The sequence below is a fragment of the Drosophila arizonae genome, chromosome 3, assembly GCF_054131065.1.
Source record: "Drosophila arizonae isolate 15081-1271.41 chromosome 3, UAZ_ARI_1.0, whole genome shotgun sequence".
In the NCBI taxonomy this organism is placed as follows: domain Eukaryota; kingdom Metazoa; phylum Arthropoda; class Insecta; order Diptera; family Drosophilidae; genus Drosophila; species Drosophila arizonae.
The window spans coordinates 1838512-1852455 of NC_142923.1; the positions used below are offsets into that span (position 1 = coordinate 1838512).

At 38.4% G+C, this 13944-nt stretch overlaps 1 protein-coding gene across 4 annotated transcripts in view; it reads right to left on the bottom strand.

Annotated features, from left to right (window-relative positions):
- capu (formin protein cappuccino) overlaps nucleotides 1-13808 on the bottom strand; it is a 43067-nt gene extending 29259 nt beyond the window's left edge. For 2 of the 4 annotated variants that reach the window (XM_089465009.1, XM_089465006.1), the window contains exon 1: nucleotides 13332-13808. In XM_089465009.1, coding sequence (XP_089321135.1) covers nucleotides 13332-13661 — 330 coding nt within the window. In that variant the 5' untranslated portion in view covers nucleotides 13662-13808. Of the gene's footprint in view, nucleotides 1-1643; nucleotides 2234-13331 lie in introns of those variants that run through there. The other 2 variants (XM_089465007.1, XM_089465008.1) reach the window with 2 other exon arrangements.
- Between the last annotated feature and the right edge of the window lie 136 nt (nucleotides 13809-13944).

The following is a 13944-nucleotide window of genomic DNA, read 5'->3' on the forward strand; positions in this document are numbered from 1 at the left end:
AAGCATTGAAAGCGACAAATTTCGAAGCTTTTCAGTTTTCAGTTTTCAGTTTTCCGTTTTCAGTTTTGTTTGAGCACATTTCAAGGGTTTCCGCCATTCTGAACGATGAACCCAATAGAAATTTTTGCGAAATGATTTTTACAAATTGAAAATTGAAAAGCTCTAAAAGCCATAAGAAATGTATGGATCATATATTTAAAGAAATTTTGGTTTAGTAATGTAGCAAAAATTCATTTAATTTTTTAAACTTGTATAAGAGTACAAAAACAATTGAAAAATTCTTTTCTTTCTTAACAAAATTTAAAATTTAAATAATATTAATTAATATTAAAAGAGGGTATTCATTAAACTGAAATATATGTACGTCTACATATAGATATATAATATGTAGACATATACGTATACATAAATAGAGGTTTCATATATATTTATCATTATCTGCAAAAAAATCAGATTAAAAATAGCTTTTGCATTATTTATCGGTAGCTGATAAGGCTCTTATCTTTTTGTTTACTAACAATATAAACAATATGTGTTTTGCAAAAAAAAAAAAAAAAAAAAAAAATAATAATAATAATAATAATAGTAATAATAAAATAAAATTAAAATAACAATAAAAATAAAAATAAAATAAAATAAGATAACAATATTCGACTATAAATAAATTTAAAAAAATTAAATTTTTTTAATTCATAATAAAATTATATATCTATTATAAAATAAATATTATTAAAGAAGAAATAATATTAATTAAAATAAATATAAAATATTAAATTTTTCATATAATTTTCATACTTTCAAAAATAAAGAATACGAAATTGGCGCCCCATAAAATAAATGCATTTTACAAAAAAGTGTATAAAAGTTAGCTTTATACATATATAGATTAATTGAACTTGAGATTGTATCTAAATGAAACAACAATAAAAACACATTTGTAAAATGTAACTCAAATATTCGCCAATAAAATTTCTACTAATTGCAGCTAATTTTTAAAGAACGCGTTTCACGTTTTTCTCAGAAGTAATTTCTATGCTGCTCTTTCTATCGCTTCCTCTCTTTGTCGCTCTCGCTTTTTTGCACGGCGTCAACATAAATCACAATAATAAAACAAATTAGCAACAATATTTTTTATCGCCCAAGTATATATGTATGTATTTTTTCATACTAATTGAAATACTTGGGCGGGGCGGCATTGGGCGTGTCATGGCGCGGCGTTTGTTCAAAAATTTTGTAGCTTCAAATTAATTGTTGGCCATAAATTTGTTTTTGTTGGTTGTCCTGGACACGGCAACAAAAATGGACGGGCGGCAAGGATCGCCCACAGTGAGTCACGCGCGCTGCATAATGAGAGGCATATTTGTGTATATGTGTATGCAAGTATGTGTGTGTGTGTCCTTTGCCTAAATCAGTTTTCAATTATAACAAGAGAGAACGAGAGCGCGGGAGGGAGGGCGGAAGAGAGTGAGAATTAATGACGCAAACACTTGAGCTAAATTGTGTCAAAAGCGCAATTTAGTGCAATTTGCTGTAACGAAAGCGAAAGTGAAAGCACACACACACACACACACACTCATATGCACGAACAGTCTCTCTGTAACACTCACTCACTCACACACAAACATAAGCTGGCTGTTACAAACCTCAGTCGCACTTCCGCTGCAATTTATACAAATCTGTTTCTCTGTTTCGCCTTCTTATTGCTCCTTCTCTCTTAATTGTTTTTGTTATTGTTATAGTCGTTGTTGCGTTTTGCTTTGTGCTTTGTGCTAATGCGGCAAGTTCGTGACAGCCTCAATTTCCGCTCTCACGCGCTCTTTCTCTCACTCACTCACTCACTCACTGCCGCAACGCCTTGCTTAAATGCATAGAGCTTTGATTTGATTTCTGCTTATCACGACGCGTTTTTCTTTACGTTTGCGTTTTCTCATTGCAAAGCACTAGGAAATTGTTTAATAAATTTGCAACAAAATGCGGCACACAAGAGAAATTAAAATCGAATTGCAACTGCAACCGCTGCAGCTGTCAGAAACGTGGCGTTTGTGTCAAATGCATCACGTAAACAACACGAAGCGCGCCCTCGTTCACTGCGTTACGTTAGCCGAAGCGGCGCAGCGGTAGCCGAAGTCGAAGTTTTCGCCGCCGTCAGCTGGTCTTTGGCCTAGGACAACAAGTAAGGCGACGCGGCGAGCAGCGAATTTGTCGAAGCGGCGAGTGGAAAAATCGATGGCACACTGAGCAGGCAAATCAAGCTGCTGGCAAATCGCCGTGAACGCAGCGAATTGCGAAAGCAAAATGCTGAGAGCGCAGCATAACAAGAGAGAGGGAGAGCGTGAACGATAACAGCTGAGCGTTTGTTATGGAACGTTTGTGTTTAAGCTGTTATAATCTTTAAATGCGCTGCACTTCAAATGTGAAGAAGCCAATATGAAAATACACTTGAAAACATTCAGATTTGAGTTTGAAGTGTGCTATTATATGATATGATTGTATTAAAATTAAAACAAATTATTAATATTCTTTTGGTTTACATATGCTATGCTCACTGTAGCGCAACTTCTAGTCTATATAGCCCATGCATGCAGCTAATTAGCATTTAGAGCTTGGGACTTCACCTCAGGCTAAGTGTTATACGCTTTAAATGACTCATTGTCCAGTCACAAACACAAACACAGCCATAAAAACCTTCGCAAACGTTTTTTTATGAGCTCTCCTCAGACTTTAACACTGATAGCCGAACCCAAGTCTTATCAGTGAGGGTCAAGGTGAAGGGAGAGGGGGGCTTGGACGAATTGACAAATGCAAATAGGCACGAAGAGTACATAATATATAAAAATAAAATCCCATTTACCCATTGCTTAAGTGATGATAAAATGTTTAAGCGCACGGCACAATCATTGCTGCTGCTCGTTGTTCGTATCGCGATGCTCTCATTGTTCTAGTGGTCAGCTTGATTGTAAGGTTTTTTTTATACTCATTCACGAAAGTGAATCAGTATATTGGTTTTGTGCAATGTCCGTCTTGCTGTCCGTCCGTCTGTCCGTCTGTCCGTCCGTCCGTCTGTCCGTCTGTCCGTCTGTCCGTATGAACGCAATCTATTTCGGCGCTATTGAAGCTAGAGACTTGAAATTTGGAACACATACTCGTGTATATCTCCGATTTATAAAGTGTTAAAATTTTCCCGATCCGCCCTCTAGGGGCGTGGCAAATCGGAAAATGCATTTTCCGATATACCAGAAATCATGTTTGTTGAAGAGCTAGAAAGCTGAAACTTGGTATGTAGGTCCGCGTTGACCACCCAAGATCACGAGCTATGGCGGATATATCTACGCCCATTGGGGGCGTGGCAAATCGGATAAAACTGTATCTCCTAAAGTTGTAAACCTAGAATGCTGAAATTTTGCACGTCAGCTAATGGTATGATTCTATAAAGTCTGAAGATAAATTATAAGTCTACGCCCGTTGGGGGCGTGGCAAATCGGACCTGAAGATATAGTGATTTTTTAAATTTTCCTATATTTTGGACACTATTGATGGCAGAGACCTCAAATTTTGTATATATACTCGGACTGATCACCCAAGACCAAAAAGTTTTGTCGGATGTATGTCCGCCCACAGGGGGCGTGGCAAACCGCAAAAGTTTATATCTCCTAAAGTATAATAGCTAAAAGCTTCAAATTTGGATAGTTGACTTACTGGTAGCCTCCTCTATCGATTCCCCAAAAATAATTTTTACGCCTCTTTAGGGGCGTGGCATATCGAAAAATACCCTGTAATTTTCACATTTTTTTAGGGTAAGCATTCAAACTTTGCAGTTAGGGTAACGTTATCTCTTTCTAAAAACTGACCAAAAATGAGGTGTCTACGCCCAGTTGGGGCGTGGCAAATCGGAAAAACCTGTATATTCTACAGTATTAGAACGAAACTTAACTACTAAATTGTTGAGGGGATGTGAATGAGTATTCCGCAGTCGGTAACGCCCGACTGCAACGTTCTTACTTGTTTTTTTATGTTTATCGAATTGATAAAAATGGGGGAATAAAAAAGTTGGTGAATAACCGACGATTGTAGGCACTATAAATAAAACGAGGGTCATATGGAAATTATCGGGTGGATTACATTGCCTGTGAATGCGAGAAATATTGTTTGACTGATTGAATGACTGTTAACAGAGTTATATAAAACTGTGATAATTCTATTATATAAGCTGACTTCTCTATTAAAGTTCAAGCACTAAGGTTAAGTGACTGACAAAGTTATACAGTACTGTTATAAAATTTACTGTATTATTTTTGATTGATTGCTTGGTTGATAATCTATGTTATATAACATTGTAGTTTATAAGACTCGCATGTTATTTAGATAAGAGCTCTTTCTTTTGCTTAATAGTTTTCTTATCTATTTATTGTAGGCACTATAAATAAAACGAGGGTCATATGGAAATTATCGGGTGGATTACATTGCCTGTGAATGCGAGAAATATTGTTTGACTGATTGAATGACTGTTAACAGAGTTATATAAAACTGTGATAATTCTATTATATAACCTGACTTCTCTATTAAAGTTCAAGCACTAAGTTCAAGTGACTGACAACGTTATACAGTACTGTTATAAAATCTACTGTATTATTTTTGAAAGTAGCACAATTGATTGATTGCTTGAATGATAATCTATGTTATATAACATTGTAGTTTATAAGACTCGCATGTTATTTAGATAAGAGCTCTTTCTTTTGCTTAATAGTTTTCTTATCTATTTATTATTTTTATATGCAGAAGTGAAAGTTGCTTTATTGATAAGCAATGTGGTTTAAAAGTCGTCATATAGATCGGCTGAGCCAAATTAGATAAGTTTTGCGTTGACGTAGGGTATTATAACAATATATTTATACAACATTTCTTGAATTGACTGACGGAACGATTGATAAGACCTTTACGGTAATTGCAATATTAGACTATTTTTTTGTTTTTTAATGTTATTTTGTTGTAATTAATGTATATATAAATACAAATTTTGATTGATTGATTGATAAGGAATATAGTATAACTTTATAATTTAGGCGTAGTATAGAAGTAGAATAAAGTAAGAATTTGTTTATATAGAATTGGTTAAGTCGATTGATTGACAAAAAATATTAATATTATTTATCAACTGTTGTTTAAATATTAACTCATAAGCGAAACAAATAAGCTCAACTCTCGGAAACTTTGTAGGGTATTTGGGCAGTCTGCTTTGCACTCTTCTGCTTTTGCTCTTTAGCGAGTGCTAATTTTTTGGCCTCTCCGATTTCGGTCTCCATTTGATAATTGTTTATTTTTCGCACTTTTTTTTTTCCAGAGCCAGAGCTTGTTTGCTCTCTGTGGGTCACGAGTGTGTCAATTGAGTGTATGAAATGTTGTTGTTGTTGTTGTTGTTGATAAGCCGTTTATGGCACTGATAAGGCAAGCGACGCGACTCGACTTGAATTGCGAGTGCAGTTTTTATTTTTATTTTCTTTTTCGGGGGGAACTTTGACGAGCTCATGTGGGATTAGCTGATGAGGCGGAGCAGGGGGAGCAGCTAGTTGATGTATATGCGTCTCGTGGCACGTAGCACAGTTGTAAAGTGTGTGCCTCATTTGAAACGAGGCAGACTAACAAGTGGCTTAATTAGCCAAGCGCCGGGAGATTTTCATATTAATTTGTCTAATGCAAAATGCATGCAAAATCCACACAAAAGTTGAAAGTCATTTAATTAATGTGCAACACGCAGTCAGTTGAGGCAGAGGCAGAGGCAGCGGCATGGGCAGATGGAGGGGCGGGGGACAGCTTCAAGGGTGGCTCTGAAGCCATGTGACACATTGTTTGACAAATTGCAAGACGCACGATAAACTGCTAGCAAAGTTAACAAAATCATCAGAGCTGCAACAGCAACAGCAGCAGGAGAAGCATCAGGAGCAGGAGCAGGAGCAGCAGGAGCAGCAGCACATACAAAGTTTAAGGCCAGAAGGCAGCTAAAGCTGCTAAGCTCGGCTACAACACGTGCGCGTGCTGCACAGGTGCAACAAAAACAGGATAGAGTATTTGAGTTGGCAATGAACGACTGGCAGATGCCCTGCAGAGGAAGATCAAAGAAAGCTGAGGTCTATTTGCGAAGGCTAGAAGCAACTAGGAAGACTAGGCAAGGATTATGGGGCATTTGGAATTTTCGGAGTCAGTGTATATGCCCTGGAAATGTTTCCATTTAAAGACACAGATATTCAAATTATTCGGAAAGCCCTTTAAATAGCCTCATTACTAACTGTTCACATTCAGAGTCTTCGTAGTTAATGCTAAAATGTTTTCATTTTGTGATATGCAGACATTGTTAGTTTTCGGAATGCTCCTATTCGCATGTGGCAATCATTACAGGGTATCCTAGACAACAATGTTTCACATGAGCCTCGCTTTCTCCTGCGGGCGTAGCAAGCAAATGTTGTTGCTGTTGCTGCTGTTGCTGCTGCTGCTGCTGCTGTTGATGACAACGCGAAAAACGCGGCCACGCGGCGTATGAGCAATGAGACGGGAGCAGCCAGACGACAACAACAGCAACAGCAAAAACAACAGCAACAACAACTACAAGAGCAACATGCAACAACAAACAGGAAACATGGCCAAACAGCTGCTGCAGCATCGTCTACGCTGTTGAATGGATATCCCTTCCGCCCCCCGCCGTCGCCCCGCCCCCGACGCTCCTCACCCAGTCGCGTCTTCGCCTTCAGCTCTGGGATATACAATGACAAAGTCAGTTATGGTCAATAAAATGCAATGTGCAAAGCGACAATGACGACAACAGCAACAACAGCAGCAGCAACAACAATTGCAGTGAATACAACAACTAAAACAACAACAATGACATCTGCAAAACAGCGCCTCGGCGTGCAGCCAACAGATGGCGCTCGAGTCGCCCCTCGGCCATTACAGCAAACTATTGATGAGCGCGTGAGCGTTTAAAGCACTCATAACTTAACTATCGCATGCCGTTCAGTTTGCCCATATAATATATATATGTATATATATGGGATTTCCCTTTTGCAAACAGTTTTCCAGTTGCAATGCAGTCTGACTCGAGTCTCTGTCAGCTATACTCTGACTCTCTCAATCAGCCCCTCTATGAACAGCGAGTGGGCAACACGCGCCCATCTCTAGCCGGCGCGCTTTATAGTTTTATTACATTGGGCGTTATGGGCGTGACCAATGGCTGACTATCCACGCGGTTAATATCGTTAAAACAAACAACGGGCCAGCTGAAGCGAGCCGAACGCGCTTCAGGGACTTGCGACAGCTGATGGCGGCCGTTGGTCGCTGCAGCGATGCTTAGAGCGTTTAAAAGTGGGCGTGGCAACCGCCCAGATACAAAGTTAACTTGCCATTAAGGTTGTGTAGCGAATAGAGAAAATACAAAATATTGAAGGACAGAGAGCGAGAGAGAGAGAGAAAGGGGGAAATGTGGAGAAGAGTTAATACTGTAACTACCATAAAATGTAGAGAAGATAGAGAGAGGATGAGAGAGAGGGAGAGGGAGAGCGAGATGGAGAGAGAGAGAGAGAAGTAAAACGTTTAGAGGGAGAGATAGACCGATTGACAGAGCGAGAGAGAAAGCGAGAAAGCGAGAAAGAAAGATAGAAGATATCTCTCTCTCGCTAGTCTGTCTGTCAATCTCTCTCTCTCTCTCTCTCTGTATAAAAGAAATACCAAGCAAGAGAGAGATGGAGAGAGAGAGAGAGAGTGCGAGAGGAAAATCGAAATCTATAGAGGAAGAACGAGATTTACAGAGGGAGACTGAGAAACAGAATGGTAAAATGGGACTGACAAAGAGATAAACAGACAAACGAGCTAAATTTAATATACGAGGTAGAGGGGAGTAGAGGAAGGTAGAATTAACAAAATAATCTGAGATGAAAAGAACTAATTTATTTGTCTAATATATTTTGCAGGATCACCCGTTAACATATATAATGCTCATATGCATTCACAACTCACCGTTTATTTAGTTTGGGGTAGAAGATAAAATATCTTTATATATTTTTAGATGAAATATCTCATAGTTCCTCGGATATCATTTTATTTACCAACATCTTATCAAGTAGTTTCAGCAGTCTGTTCAAAAAAGTAGATACGTCTTTTACAGGGTGTATGATAATCGTAGTCTAAGAGATTGCATTGCAAATGCATTGAGGCGAGCCACACCCATTTGTCGAAATATACAAGAATAAAACGGAAATAAAAGCAAGGAACAAATAAATCCGAAATATAGATGAAAAATGAGAAATGGAAGCAAAAAACTGAATTAGAAACTGAAACGAAACGAAACGAAATGAAATAAAATAGCGAGCAGCTCGCGATTGCTGGCAATTTGAAATTGTTTTAAATTATGACCGTGGCTGAGCATTTGCGGCATTGCAGCCGCACTTTAGCCCCAATATGCCACCAGCAGCAACTGGTTGGGGCATGCAGCATGTGGCAAGGGGCAAGGGGCAAGAGGCAAGAGGCATGAACGAACGTGGACGTAAGCCCAGTTTGTGCAAATTATTTGGCCACATGCATTGTAATTTGTATGCAGACTCCCAAAAAAAGGTTTATATACCCGCTCAGTCAGTGCGATGGGGCATATCGGCATTGATCAGTTCTGAATGCAAAGTAGTAAAAGTTGGAAATTGACACTTTTTATCTCTCTTTCTCTCTTTCCTGTGTCTACTTCCATCTTTATGTAAGCTCTTTATATCTATCTTTGTTTTCGTTTATTTTCATCTCATGTATTTCATGTATTTATAATTAATGTATTTAATATCTTATTATTATTTCCTCCATCTTTTTTTTTTAATTTTTGTTCGTAACTCTCTCTCTCTTTCTCTCTCTCTCTCTCTCTCTCTCTCTCTCTCTCTTTCTCTCTCTCCTGTATCTTTGTATCCTCAGTGACTTCCTATTTCCCAACATTTATTTCTCAATTTATTTCTCTTTCTCTCAATATCTATTTGTCTATTTTATATATGTATGTTTTATATATCTGTTTCATTTTACTATTCTCTGTAATTATCAGTCCATTTCTTTTTACATTCTTCTATGTTTCTGCACTACTGTATTTTCTTCTTTATTGTTTTCTCCATTCCTTTGTCTGTCTTTCCAGTCTATGAAAAAAATGCAATTTTTCCTCTCTGTTAATTCCCTTTCGTCTTTTGATCTTTCTCACAATCTCATTCTCATTCCCACTGCCACTCTCCCTCCTTTCATCTCTCACTACATTTATATCCCTATATCTTCACTCACAATCTCAGCCTCACTCCCACTCTCTATCTCTCTATCTCTCTCTACATTTATATTCCTATATCTTCACTATAATCGTTCTCTATCTCTTTTCTCCTCCAACATTACTTCAATTATCAAAATCGCTTGCCATTTTTTCTACACTTCACTCTCTAAACAGGTAATACATTGTTGGGTACGCCCAACAGGTGCAAAGATATTAACACACTTTTTTTTTTTTTTAAGGACACAAAATTTTTTTGTTGTGTGAAAATTAATTAAAACGCGTCGCATTTGTTGGCCAAATTGAGCGAATGCAGAATACGCGTAAATCAACGGTAAATTTTCGTGCAAATGTGAAGTGTATTTATTGACCATCACACTCACACAGACACACACACACACAGACTGGCACAGTCGCACACTCGCATAGTCGATTTGAGTGGTTCACACCGTTCGTCCGTTTGGCAACTTTAATTGCTTTGGTGGTTTGGGCCAAATTAGATTTTGCGGGTTTGTCGCGTCGCTCTACGCCAATTGCCAATCCAGTGTGGAGGCGTGTTGAGGCGGAGGAGGAGCGGTAAGGAGAGGAGAGAGGCGAACAGGGGCGCATTTTCATCTTGGCTCTTCGCGTGCTTAGAAAACTGCATGGAAATGCGCGTCTGATGCTGACGCCTCATCAATTTAAGTTGTCATTGGCGGAAGCAGAAGCCGTGAAGAAGAAGAGGAAGAGAAAGAAGTGGGGAAGGGAAGAAAGGGAAGAAGAGAAGGGAAGAGAAACTTATCGCCTGAGGTGGTATTAAAATTAAATTATTCTTTAGCATCAAATGAACTGAGACTTATCTGTATCTGTATCTGTATCTGTATCTGTATCTGTATCTGTATCTGTATCTGTATCTGTATCTGTATCTGTATCTGTATCTGTATCTGTATCTGTATCTGTATCTGTATCTGTATCTGTATCTGTATCTGTATCTGTATCTGTATCTGTATCTGTATCTGTATCTGTATCTGTATCTGCATCTGTATCTGTAGCACATTTTAAAGGGGAATGTATTTTTTATTGTTATCCTGGAAGTATTTCACCTTGCCCCGGGCTATTGTCAGTTAAATGGTGTCGCTGTGGATCTGATTCCTACACTTCCTACTTGCTGTTGCTGTTACGCACCATAAAGTTGATTTATTTGTGAAAAGTTTTTACAGGTTCCCCACAGATATACCCCGGATTCAGGATACCTTCCCGTCTCTCTCTTTCTTTGCCCTGCCTCTGGCCAGTTGGCCTTCAGCTGGAAATTTGTAAGCCTAATCCTAATGCTCTCTAATTACATTGGCGGCGCCCGTCGGGGCCTTGACTGCTGCTAACTGCTAGGCAACTGCCGCTGACCACTTGTTCGCTGCCTACTTTACGGCTACTTATCACATTTTTGCTGTAGCTCGAATTGCTTGCTCGAGCTTAGGCCAAAGACGCGCCTAATTATTTGCCCGCTGGCCCACTCTGCGCGAGGACTCGGGGATTATTGAACTCTGCACTCACACACACATACACACACACATACAGACACACATACAAACAATGTGATAGTCCAGGACAACTGAAAATGGAGCCACCTACGGGCACAATTAGAGCACGCCAAAGCAGAAAGCTACATATTCTAGAATTTAGAGCAGCTTGTCAACATATCTAAGCGCTCTGTTTGAGTGTGTGTGTGTGTGTGTGTGTATGTGTGTGGGGTTAGCTGAGAGCTTAACGCATATGTAGCTGGAGAATGCCATTTGGAAATGCAGAGAAAGCTACAGAAATAGTTGCCTAAGGCATTTGCAGTTGGGTAAATGACATTGCACAGACAGAGATGGAGATAGAGCGAAGTCTTTGATCTATAAGCTATAATTTCTCAACTCAGCTTCGGTGAGGTCATGTCGGCTACAATTGAAAAATGATGAAAGCGACCTTTGGCCACTGCTAAAAATAGCTAGCAAAATGTCGAAACTCTGTCTCGCTCTATCTATAAGCCACTGCCCCTGCTGTTCTCCTCTTCTTCTTGTTTTTGCTACTTTAGTGGCTTATCAACACACGCAACGTCCTCTGGGACATTTGATTTACTATCGAAAATAGCCTTGACATTAAAGCAACTAGAAGGAGCTGGGAGCTGTGAGCTGAGAGCTGGGAGCTGGGAGCTAAGAGCTGTGAGCTGGCTGTAAGCAGCACTGGCCACACACACTCACATAAATATTTAAAGTAAATATTTCAATAAAAACAGTATTTGTGGCAAGGTATGAAGGCAACGCCCATGCAATAGAAATTTTGACCTTTATCGGATGACAAACACATGACAATTTCTGGTGTCATAACAAAATCATATCAGTGTCTGTACATAACAATGTATGTATGTACAGAACGACAGATAAATTTAAAATATGTGCTACTTTGAGTACCCTGTTGGTATGTGAGTGAGGGATTACTAAAAAAAAAAAAAAAAATAAAAAATTAAAACAGAAGAAATTATTCTAAAAATGAATGAATGAATGCATGAAAAAATACGTAACATTATCTACCAAAATTAAAGTTATTATGAATACAATAAACTATAAATGAAATAAAATTTACAAGTATATACTTAAAAAAAATAAAAAATAAATAAATAAATAAAAAAAAAATAAAATAAAAGAAAAAATAAAATCAAACATTCAACAGAAATTATTCTAAATAGAATTAATTAGCATTAACAAAATTACTTACTAATAAAAAAACAAATAGTTTTCATAAATACAATTGACAATTATTGGAATAAAAAACTAAAATGCAATTTTTCAAAATTTTCATGAAAAAATGCAACAGAAATTATTCTAAATAGAAAATAAATTATTCTAAAATAAAAAAAAAAAAAAAAAAAAAATAAAAAAAAATACTAAAAAATAGAATCCAAAATAATCTAATTGTTAATCTACCCGAAATTAAATACAAATAACAATTGACATGTTATACTAAATTAAATAAATACTAAAGAAAAGAAAAACACTAACAGAAAATGTATCTTATACAAATATGAGATTAGGTTGTGAAATTACTTTAACTAAAATTAGTTAGTACTAAAAATAAAATGCTAAGAAATACATTAAAAATAATCTAAAAGTTATCTTTTAAATCAATTGTATCAAATCAGAATCTCATATGAATACCAATTGCCGAGATAGGCTCAGAGCATCTCCTAAACCCACACACTCACAGAAAGGAAGAGGAGTGAGGCGAGTGAAAGAGAGAGAGCGGGGAGGCAAAACGGAACTCAACTAGAGCGCATTTGCTTGTTGTTGTTTTTATTTATTTACTTTTTTTTTTTTGGTAAATTTATGATGGGTACTACAAAGTGGCGAGCCCTACACTTGACTGCACCCCCCCGCAGAGCTATCCACTTACTTCCATAGCTACCCCCTCCCGTGCTGCTGTTGCCATTTTGTCGAGTGGCTGGCAAAAAGGCAAAGCCGCAGCGCAAACAGCAAGCGAAAATGGCGAGCAATAAAAATAATTGCAAATTTCGAAATTTAAGTGTAGGCGTGTCTGCTACGTTTAAAGCACATACACAGAGGAGGGGGCGACAGCGAGACAGGGAGAGTGGCAGGCGGAGAGCACACCTGAACCCTGACCCCCGGTGCCACAGAGTGCAAACAATGGCCAACGAGGCGAATGCTCAACGTGCTGTAAAATCAGCGCGTCGCGGTTTTTTTTGCTGCTGCTGCTGCCATTATTGTTGCCATTTTTTGTTGTCAGTGTGCGTCTGTGTGTGTGTGTGTGTGTGTATTCTCTCTTTCTCTTTCTGTGTGTGTGTGTGTATGTGCAGCTTGTGTCTGCGTGTGGTTTACAATCTGTTTCGCAACTCACGTAAAATATAAGGTAATTTGTGGAAATTTGATGTTTATCGTAAATTGTTTTTTATTTGCGCAATGTCACCATTTGCGGTTTGCCAACACACACACAGAGATACAGAGAGAGAGAGAAGCACACTTTGTTCGCCTGTCTTTTTTTTAATTGTGCCTGCAAAACAATTGGAATAAATTTTTTGTCGTTTTCAATTTACCTGCAGAGCAGCAGCAGCAGCAGCAGCTGAAGCTGCAGCAGCAGCGGCAGCATCTCGACTTCTTTTGCTCTTTCTGCGCTTTGTTGACTTGTCGGCTGTTGTTGTTGCCACCGTTGCTGTTGTAGTTGTTGCCGTTGCCACAGTCGCTGTTGTTGTTTCACTGTAGTACATTGCTGAGGCCATCGCCAACTGCCGACGGCTAGCCACCGCCGCCCGTCGCCTCATGATCATGACGAGCACCTTGTTCGCCTGCCGCAGCAGCACGTAGATCATCAACAGCAGCCAGATGGCTGCCATTTCGGAGAGGAAACTCCATTTCTTGCTGCCCATTGCTTATGCTATACATGCATCGAAAGATACATGTATAGATATATATATATATATATCTATATTAATATGTGTATACCTATGTATACATAGATAAATATATATTATGTGTTGAGTTTGTAGCCTAGAAAATAGGCGACTGCCCCGTTACTCGATCAAAACAATCAAAAACAAGCCAGAGTGCTGCTCTAGTCGAAACTGCTCGACTAGGAGATGCCCTGCCAAGTGCAATAAAAAGAGAGTGAGACGCTTATTTAGAGTTTTACATTTTCGGTTTATTCATATT